At 50.8% G+C, this 10,824-nt stretch overlaps 1 protein-coding gene across 3 annotated transcripts in view; it reads right to left on the minus strand.

Annotated features, from left to right (window-relative positions):
• Positions 1-465: 465 nt before the first annotated feature.
• DNAJB1 (DnaJ heat shock protein family (Hsp40) member B1) overlaps positions 466-10,824 on the minus strand; it is a 28,611-nt gene continuing 18,252 nt past the window's right edge. Inside the window, exons 3-6 of one of the 3 annotated variants that reach the window (XM_019746153.3) lie at positions 9,637-9,703; positions 4,162-4,936; positions 2,492-3,069; positions 466-1,831 (exon numbers count right to left, since the gene is read on the minus strand). In XM_019746153.3, the coding sequence (XP_019601712.1) occupies positions 1,601-1,831; positions 2,492-3,069; positions 4,162-4,372 (1,020 nt within the window). In that variant the 5' untranslated portion in view covers positions 4,373-4,936; positions 9,637-9,703 and the 3' untranslated portion in view covers positions 466-1,600. The other 2 variants (XM_088792446.1, XM_074338108.2) reach the window with 2 other exon arrangements.

The raw sequence follows: 10,824 nt of genomic DNA on the forward strand, positions 1-10,824 counted from the left end.
TACAAAGTAAAAGCAGCTTCAGTGGCCTGCAAATGAAATGAGGGCAGGAAATGGTTTTCCCCAGGGTGGGGCTACCACCAGAACTGGGCTGGAATCACTGTCCCGCTTGGCTAGGGGCTGCCTGCTAGCCAGCCTGTTCCAGCAAGAAAGGAGTGGAGGGGGATGAAGAGGGCAGACCGTGCCCACCCCTGGGCTCCTGCCACCAGGTCCTGGAAGACCAGAAGGGTACATGCTTAACTTTGGCCCCAACCTTCACAAAAAAACAGGCTCTGAATGCACTGGGGTCTCTGGATGCCTGGATCCAAAAGTCCAGGTGGGCTGATGTCCCCCACCCCACATTGAGCAAACGAGAGAAGAGTTCTCTCTCACAGAGAACTCTGCCCTGGCTGCGTTTGGTGGAATGCCCAAGCCCCGCTCCAGCCCCATTCAGCAGAACCCTCAAACAGAGTCGCAGGACCTCTCCGCTGAGGTTTAGCATCAGTTTTTAATGCTGTCAGGCTGCACAAGGACAAGTCACACGCTTTGGTCTTGTGTTGGCAGTGGCAACTTACAATGAGTCTAAAAGTCTGAGCACCAGATTGGCCTGCAGGGAACAGACACTGGTTCCAACCCCCCCACTCCCAAGTTCCTTCTGAATTCCATCATGGGCCTGTACAGAGAGCAGCAGCTGCCATGGACTGCTTTGAGTGTACACGAATTTACACAGAATTATAAAAACATTTACAGACGTTCCACAGTGCTCCTGTAATCAGGAGTAAAGACCCTTTTATCAAAAGGGATTATATCTAGGGCTGTGCAAAATTCAAAAGGATCAGATCCCTTTGAAAGAGTCCAGAGTCCATTAAACAAAAAATGATCTAGGCCACTGGGAGGCCCCAGTGTGCCAAAAATGACCTTATAGGAAAGGAAAGAGTGATCCATAAGCGAGCATACTCAGCCCCAGGACCCAGAGGTTGAGAGGGCCCCTGACCCCCAAGGGAGAGATGGCTGCATAAGTCACTCTCACTCACTGAGACTGGCTTCCTTGGTCCTGCTGGAAACGAGGTATTGCTTGTGGGCGCCGGCCAGGCAGTTCTGCAAAAATAGTCTAGGTTCTCAATTTGAGATGGCAAAAGACGGGATTCTTCAGAGGAAGAGCAAAATGTGGGAGACAAATACAGAATAAAACATAAACTGGTCATACAACAGAAACTGAAGAGCGTACAGGGTCTGGTAACCAGGATAGCAGATTGACATCACCTAACGGCCACAAGCAAAGGGACGACAGAGGGCTCAAATCCAGTAGTGCGGCTGCCGCCTGGTCCTGAGTAGGGCCTACAACGGGGAGGGCTGGGCCCATCCCAGCAGGGCTGCAGGACCTATGGGGCAGACTGGAATGCCTTCTGCTGTCCCCACCACCTGCTGCCCTATCGCTTGAAAAACCACTGAAGTCTAGTTCGCGCCTTTGAAAGATTGTAATATATTCTCTGGAAAACATTCAGCAGGACGAAAGCCCTCCCTGGGCCCTCCCGCTGTCTCATGGGTCCACTACTGGTGGAATGGTCCGGAAATCTTTGAGCTCTGGAAAGGTCCCTGGTCAGTCCTTGGGGGACGGAGATGGCTACATCGGAAGAACCTGCTCAAGTACGGTTCTTGATGACGGGGGAATCCTTTCGGGAAAGATCACTTCAAATTCAATAATGAGGTCCCCACGTTTCTCGGGCGTTTTGGGGAGGGGGAGGCCTTCTCCAGGAACTTTTCGCCGCATGCCTGGCCTGATGACATCTTTGAACACGACGGGTATGTTTTTGCCTCCCAGAGTGGGGACGTTCACAGTACAGCCACACAGAGCCTTGGAAAGCAAAGTGACAGCGTTAGATGGCAATTACCTTAGGAAGCTCCACTCCTGCCCAGAAACTATCTGGGTAGAGTAAGAGCGTAGCTAGACCCTGCCCTCCAGATCTACCCAGATCATCAGCACGAAAGCTCCTGAAAAACAGAGTCCTGGCCAGCCTTGCTCCTGCCGCACCCCCAAGTCCGGGGGCACCACTCAGAAATAGCTGTTAAACAAACACCGGGGCGGTTGGATGGCTCAGTTAGAGCGTGAGCTCTTAGCAACAGGGTTGCCGGTTCAATTCCCACATGGGCCAGTGAGCTATGCCCTCCACAACCAGATTAAAGACAATGAACTGCCACTGGGCAATTGGATGGCTCAGTTGGTTAGAGCGCAAGCTCTTAACAAGGTTGCCAGTTCAATTCCCACATGGGATGGTGTGCTGTGCCCCCCACAACTAGAACAAAAACTGCGACTGGACTTGGAGCTGAGCTGCGCCCTCCACAACTAGACTGCAGGACAACAACTTGGCTTGGAGCTGATGGGTCCTGCAGAAAACACTGTTCCTCAATTAAAAAAAAAAAATTAACAGAGAAATGAAAAAAAGAACCCCAAACTGCTGCAAAAAGCGCTATCTGCTATCTCCCTCCACAGACACTGCCCCACCTAGTGCCTTACCTCCCGCAGGGTGACCCTGGCTGGGTAAATGACATCAGAGCCATCTCTCTTAAAGATATTGTGTGGCTTGTCCTTTAAAACAAAGACGATGTCGGCTGGAATGTTGTTGGAAGTCTGGTCTCCCTCCTTGGGGAAGGTGATTTTGGTCCCTTCTTTCCACCCCCGTTTCACTTCGATGGTCAGAATTTTGTCTTCATTGCGAATGCTCTTCCCATCGGGGTTCAGACGTTTATGGGAGATCTTCATCTTCTTGGTACAGCCATTATAGATCTCTTCAAGGGAAACCCTAAGGTCATGGGTGACAGGGGGGTCTTGCTTTTTTCGGGTGTGCTCTTGGGCAGGGCGAGACCGTCCAAAGTTCAGGTTGGGGAAGCCCCCCATGCCCATGGGGAAGCCAGAGAATGAGTCGTCAATGTCCATGCCTTCCTCCCCGTTCCTCTGCCCAAAAAAGTTGTCAAATGGATTTCGGCCGAAGAACTCAGCAAACATGGCATGAGGGTCTCCATGGAATGTGTAGCTGAAGGAGGTACCATTAGCACCACCGCTGCTCCCACCACTGGGACCACCGCCCTTTAGGCCTGAAAGACAAAATCCCAAAAAGTCAGATGACTGGCCAAAAGCTTTCCTTAAGGGAAAAGTGCTTGGGGGTCACTGGAAGAGCAATTTTTTTAGCCTGTCAGTAAAGAACAAGGAAGAACCTGAGCTTTTACCTCCCACTGTAGCAGCAGACACAGATTCCCCATCCAAGTACTTCAGTATGGCAAAGCAGAGGTGAGGGAGCTCAAGCTCTGACATGGCTTTTTCTAGGGCCCACCCACATCCTGCCACTTCTTCACTGACCTACCCTCCCGACAATAATACAAAGACTTAACAAAGAATTCACTGAGATCAGATGAAAAATGCACATCCAGGGCCAGCTTTCAGCTTTCTAATTCTCACACCCTGGCACCGTTGCCATTATCCTTATGTGAAAAATCACTTCATTTGTTAACACCAAGCCCAAAAGCCAGCGTGAGTCATCCACGGGCAACTGGATAAAAAGGAAAGCTGCTTTTTTCTTCCCTGAGGAGAGCTACCCTACGAGGCTTGGCAGAGGCGGTCCCCTCCTCTCCCTGCACCTGGACGGCCGCTGTGGGCGCTGGCTGCCATTTACTTCCTGGGCTGGGTAAGCAGTTTACAGGAATTAGCTCACTCCGCCCCCCCAGGGGCCCAGGAGGGAAGTAGGGGACAACTGGCGGTCCCCTTTGCAGGCTCACTGCACGCAGGTGGTGGCCGGCGCTCAGCCAAAGGCCTCGTCCTGCACCCTTGCGTGGCGGGGCCCCGCACCTCTCCCAGGTGAGCTGGGGCCAGGGGTACGCAGCGCCATCAACTGAAGAAGCCTCCGTCCCCTTCTCCATCCGCACCCGGGGGCGATCGGGGACGTGGGCGGAAGCATCCAGGGAGGGGCAGCCTCTGACATGCTAGAAGCTTCTGCGCCAGCGGCACGGCCAGAGCTCCTCCTCTCGTCCGGCGGCTGCCAATCCGAGGGCGGAGGCGCGCATGGCCAGAGGGCGGGGGATGCTCGCCGCCTGGGGCAGCCACCCCCCGGGATGCTGCAGCCCCGCCGCCGTGCCTCTGTTTCCCCACCTGTCAAACGGCGGGGGCGCGCCCCCGGCCGCGCGCGCACGTACCTTCTTCCCCGTAGCGGTCAAAGATCTCGCGCTTGCGCGGGTCGCTGAGCACATCGTAGGCCTCGGCGATCTCCTTGAACTTCTCCTCGGCGCCGGGCTCCTTGTTCTTGTCTGGGTGGTAGCGCAGCGCCTGGCGGCGGTAGGCCCGCTTGATCTCCTCGTCTGACGCGCCGCGGGACAGGCCCAACGTCTGGTAATAGTCTTTGCCCATGGCCCACACCTGCAGCCCCCCACCCAGCTGTAGCCGTTCCTGAGCTCCGCCGCCGCCGCCGCCCTGTCCCGGACTCTATATACCCGTCCGGCGGAAGCTTCCAGAGCCCGCCAGCCCCCTCCAGAACCTTCCGCCCCGCCCCCTGCACCGCACCGACCAATCGTCGCCGCCCAGCCCGCGACGCTTGACGTTCGTGGAGGGGGCCCCGCCGCCAACGGCTGTCCGCGCGTGGCCACGCCCCTTCACGCTCGGTCCTCGGCAACGCCTCCCCACGGCGCGCGCACCTCGAAGGCCCTGCCCACCCTGCGCGAGGAGCCAATCGCGACCTGATTTCACTGTCCGGGATGCCCGGGGTGACCCCTGCCGCGCGCCTCGCCCCCTACATGGGTCAAAAGGTTTCGACGCGCTGCTCGGGAAGGGAGGCCCCGCCCGTTCCCCGGAGGAGGTGTACCTACCGGCTCGCATCTCCCAGGGTCGGGCGCCGGCCGAGGACTTTCGGCACGTTGGTGAATGTCTTTCTGTCCCAGATCCCCCTTCTAGGAATACCCACCCGCCTTCTTCTCCCTGCAATGGGGAGAGTGCAATTGGGAGTCCTAGGACTGTGCCTATTTTCATCAGACAGGTCCCTCTATAAAGCGAGCTGAGGCCTAGGGACCAAAGCTCACCTCCCTGAGAGGTCTTCCCAGTCGCGCTCCTCAGGCCTTTCACTTCACCGTTTTCTCAAGAACACCTGCCACTAAAATCTGAAATTATCTTGTTCCGTGGTTTTCATGCTAAATGTCACCTTCCCCCCAGCCTGTGATTCCCACCTCCAGTGTCTGGCACCCAGTTGCAGTGGACACTTCATAAATATTTCTGGCTGTTTTGAATGCACCTGCTTCATTTTCTCCATTACCTTTATGATTTGGGGGGACATGGGTGGTTCCTACACCTCTAGGGCCTCTGTTTCCTCTTCTATGGGCAACATGATTCCTTTTGGCTCTGAGTCTGAGGTGCCTGTGGTCAAGGACAGGGCTGATAGGGAAAGGAGGCTCAGAAAGGGGTACCACCTGGGAAGGGGGTAAGGAAAAGGGGTAGGCAGTGGTGGCTGCTGAGGGGGGTGGTTCTTGGAGGTACTTCTTGGGAGGTCAGGGTGGTGTGACACTAGCTCTGGAGTCAGACAGCCTGGTTTTGTTCTGGTTCCATCACTTCCTGGCAGTGTGACTTTGGGCTGATTACTGAGCCATTCTGGGCCTCAGCTTCCTCATCTGTACAATGTGGGTAGTGGTTGTACCCACTTGGTAGGCCTTCGAAGTTGATATAAATCAACATTTGTAAAGTGCCTGGGATAGGTCTGGGAAGCACTTTCAGAGGGGTAACTAAACCCTCTTGGTGAATGGGGGGCTGCTGAACTACCCACTTTCTGGCAGAATCACAGCAAAAAGTCCAGGGACTGCTGCCCTTGTGTAGGCTGGGACTCCTGAGGAAGACAACCAAGGCCTTCCCTGCAGTCCAGCAGAAGGATTCCGGCCTTCCGTGGTCACTCACTGACCCTGGGGTAACCATGTCAGTAAGGACTCTAGATTAGGATATACACTGGCCAACCTGGGAGGATGGGTCTGGGCTGGGTGTCCACAGGCACAGCATGGCAGGGGTCCTGAACCAGTCATGGAGAAGGGAGAGAGTTTGACTTTTAAAAAGTGACATACATAGACAGCAGGAGAATCATTATGGAGAAAAACTCAGTTTGTGGACTTTGTCACACTTACATGCTACTGTGTTTCCCCACAAATAAGACCTAGCTGGGCAATCAGCTCTAGTGTGTCTTTTGGAGCAAAAATTAATATAAGACCCGGTATTATATTATAACATATTATATTATATTCTACCCAATCTTATAGTAAAACAAGACCGGGTCTTATATTAATTTTTGCTCCAAAAGACACATTAGAGCTGATTGTCTGGTCTTATTTTCAGGGAAACACAGTAGTATTTACTTTACAGGATAAACTTAATTTAGAGTTAACAAATGTGATGGCCTCCAAAGATCTTTACATGGCTCTGGGTGTTGTATTTGGGGGCAACTTTAGGGCCTCCCCTTTCCTTTAATATACCTGGCTCATGTTCAGAAAGTTTTCATTGTTTAACCACCCTTCCCCCAAAAAAATCCCCACAAAAAATTCTCCAACACTTCTTTAGGATTCTTTGACCTGGACACTCACTGGGCACTTCAGAATGTTACTGGAAAAGTGGCTTCCACTTCCAGAAACCTCAGCAGAGCTTCAGCACTCAACCAGAGAAGATGTGATGGTTAGTTTTATGCATCAACGTGGCTGGGCTATAGTATCTAGTTGTTCAATTAAACAAAGTGTTGCTGTAAAGGTATTTTGTAGCTGTGGTTAGGTTAACATCTCCAATCAGTTGACTTGAAGTACAGGGGATGACTCTAGATAATGAGGGTGGGCCTCATCCAATCAGTTGCAAGGCTTTAAAAGCAAATGTTGAAAGGCCTTAAAAGCAAATACTGAGGTTTCCCTGAATAAGCAGCATCAGCTCCTGGCCAAGAGTATGCAGCTTGCTGGTCTGCCCTACAGATTTCAGACTTGCCTCGCCAGTCCCTATAACTGTGTAAGCCAATGCCTTGAAATAAATCGCTTAATACACACACACACACACACACACACACACACTCACAAACACATACAGCCTACTGGTTCTATTTCTTTGGTAGACCCCTTGCTGATACAGGAACTAAGCGGGTGAGTCTGGCATCAGTCAGCCTCAGTTGAAATCCTGGACCCACTGTTTACTTATTTACTATCTGTGAGATCTTGCACAACTTGCTCGATCTCTTGGAACATTAGGTGTGTCCTCCATAAAATGAGGATAAGAGTAGGTCTTATCTCCCAGGGTTGCTATGTGGATGAAATTGAGGGACCAGGAAACGCACATTATAATAACACTTAACATGGACATGACCCTACTATGTATCAAGCCGTCTCCAAGCTCTCAGTGTGTATTAACACACAATAATCCTAGGAAATTGGCCTAGTGTTACCTCCATTTTACAAGTGGGGAAACTGAAACTCTGAGAGGTCATGTGACTTGCCTGAGGCCACCCAGGGAGTAAAATGCTGAAGTGTGCAGTGTCTGGCACACTGAGTACTTCTGGTAAGTGCAAGACATGATTCAGATGATGATAAAGCCTTAATTAAAAAAAAAAAAGCATCACCACTCTTTTCAACTCTTATTATTAAAAAGGCCTTCAAAATCATGACAGCCATATGAGCCAGGAATCCCAATCCTAGTAGAATACCCATGTGAAATGAAAATCCATGTTCACATAAAACCCATGAGCCAAGGTTTATCAAGGTTTTATTCGTAATTACTGACAGCCATTAAAACCTAAATGTCTTTCAGTAGGTGAATGGATAAACTAATGTGATCTAGCCACACAATGGAATACTATTCAGCCATAAAAAGGAATAAGTTACTGATACAGGAAACAATGAAGACAAACCTCAACATTGTTAGTGAAGGAAGCCAGACTCAAAAGACTATATACTGTGTGATGCTGTTTTATAGGACCTTCTGGAAAACGCAAAAGTATTGGACAGAAAGCAGATCAGTGCTTGCCAGGGGCTGGGATCTGCTACAGAGGGATACGGGGGAAATTTTTGAAATGATAGAAATGTTCTCTATCCCCACTGGTGGTGGTCATACCACTGTCTGTATTCAGAACTAGATACTGAAAAGTGAATTTTACTGTATGTAAATTATACTTCAATAAAAAACAAAGGAAAACAAAAACATCCTATGGGCTTCACACTAAAAATAAAAAAGGCAAAGCAGGGCAGGGCTTGGGAAACTTCTCTCTGGGGCTCCTGATACAGCCAACCAGAAAGTTGCTAACCAGCCTCAGCTTGTCTGTTCTCAGCTTCACCTTCCCTCACACACTCTGAATCAGCTCAATCATGTACCCTAAAACCAGCCAAACCGGGTTCTAGTAAAATCAAGATTCTACCTTACCACGTGTGGGAAGTACAAAAGGAGCCTGTGAGCTGAATACAACTGTGAGCTGAATACAACCGAACACACCAGAGCTTCGACATACAAATGACTGTGGGGTCCTCCAAATCCAAGACCCAGGAGGCCCCACTTATCTTTCAGTACTGCCAAATGCAACCCCTTTCTGGAATTTTTCCTTTGGAAACTGTTCTCAGGGGCCTGGTACAGTTGGCTCAGCAAACACCAAATGTTGTTACTTGTCACTGTTATGAATTAGCCAATTGTGTTGGCGATGCTGAGGACACAAGCACGATTTAGCTGTCCCCAATGATAGGCACAGACTGAGCTACAGTACAGTGTCATGAATGGCTGAACAAAGTGGCCAGTCTTCATTCTGAGGGTGGATTTGATTTCTGCTGACAGCCTGGCTACTGGAAGCCAGATGAGGCCAACAAGCTGTCCTTACTCCTGCAACACTCGCCAAAAAACAGGAATTCTCCTCTGGAGGCTGGGACCTGCCTTTCAATGAGCTTCTTGTGGGTGAGCAGGGAGTGAAAATTATTTGTATGCCACAGTTGGCACACAGCATAGTAGGTTCACAAAATGATATAATGCCTGTTGAGTGAGTGGGGGGCTCAGGAAAGCAGCCTCAAAAGGTGAATTCCAGAATGTTCCGAGTTTGTGGAAATGTGTGTGGAATCTCTCCAAAAATGTCATCTATTTGGCCATGACACCAAACACCTTACCTAGCTGGAACCCAGAGATATGGAACACATGCCTACTCAAACCACTTCAGAGATGCTGGAACTCACCAGAACTGGCAAAGTAGCAGAACATGGCTAGATTTTAGGGGTTCAACTCTGCCCCATCAGCACCTCACAATTAGGCACCTCAAGTAATTCAGTTTGGTAGGATTTTAACTCGTGGCCTCGGAGTGAGTACTCCCTTTGTCCCCTTCAATAGGGCAGGGAGTGAGGACACAAAGGGTTTCAAGATACTATGAGCCCCACAAATGCCAATAGAAAAAGATCAGTATTTTAGAAAGCGTGGTTATGAAACACCTTTGTGTTTTCACCTGTTTTGTCCAGACAGGCTTGGTGAAAAGGATAGGGAGTTTCCGAAGACCACAGCTTTGGCTGTTACCCGGAGGTCCCCAGAAGCTGTAGCTTCAGAAGTTTCTAGAACCGAACCTGGATGATTAAGGGCTTGGTACTGACTCACCCTCACCCCACCCTACTGCTTTATGACTCAGAGATCTACCTTTGAGGACTTCTCACCATGTCCCAGATGTCAGATCTCTGGGTTCCCGAGGGTGCAACAGTTGATGATGCCTCAGGGGCAGGTCTGTAACAGGAGAAAGATGAGAAGGTGAGGGAGTGTGTCCACGTGCTGCCCAGTCCTTACCCTGTCCTGAAATCTTGAGTGTGTGCATAAGTCCCTGTGTGTATGTGTGTGTGTTGGCATCCAACCTCCCCAGCCTGTTCATGACAAACAATGGCATCATCCTAGACCAGCAATGTCCATTAGAGCTAGTGTGAGAGACCCAACTTCCAGCCACAAATGGGAGCTGTGTCTGTGATTTTCAATGTTCCATAGGCACATTAAAGAAGCACAAAGAAAAAAAAAAGTACAAAGAAACAGGGGAACTTAATTTTAGTCATATATTTTAATCCAATATATCCAAAATAATATTTTAACGTGGAATCAACAAAAAGGTCACTAATGAGATTTTAAAAAACATTTTCATACCGTCTTTGAAATCGGTGTGTTTTATATTTTTTATACAGCACATCTCAAATTGGACCAGCCACATTTCAAGGGCTCACTAACCACATGGCCAGTGGTGACCATACTGGACAGCGTTGGTGGAGACAAATGTGGGCCCCCTGCTTATAGGGCGGAGCAAGGCGGGGCGGAGACTTGCATTGAAAAGGATAGTGAAAACACCCCCAGGTTGCAGGTTGGAGGGTAACAGGGTGCTATTTGCCACCCATTTCCCCTTTCCTTCTCTCCCATTCGTGACAGATAGGGATCCCCTCGTCGGAGAGGCCTCTCCCTCCAGGCGCCCAGCCCACACTCCCAGCCCCTAGACATCTCCGGTTGCTTCCCAGTACCCCCAGGGCCGCCCACCTCGGAATTCACCCAGACACGCCGCCCGCCAAGTGGATGCTGACCTTCTTGTCACTCAACTTCTTGCTCCCGCCTCCCACCTTAATATAACCGTCGCTTCCCTTGGTTTCCACAGCGACACCACCCAAGGGCGGAGAAATGAGCAAGCGGCGCGGAGGCCCCTTTTGATTGGTGGGTAGACTGGCCCCTTCTTCCTCGCCTCGATTGTGCCCGCGCTCCGCCCCCTGAATGGGTCCCGCAAGCTGATTGGTCAACCCCTTGGCGAGAGCGGCTAGTCCTGGCTCAGACGGGTCCCGCGGGGCGGTGGCTAAGGTGGGCGCCTTGAACGCTGATTG

Source organism: Rhinolophus sinicus, chromosome 15, assembly GCF_057876585.1.
Source record: "Rhinolophus sinicus isolate RSI-liver-muscle chromosome 15, RSI-T2T, whole genome shotgun sequence".
NCBI lineage: Eukaryota > Metazoa > Chordata > Mammalia > Chiroptera > Rhinolophidae > Rhinolophus > Rhinolophus sinicus.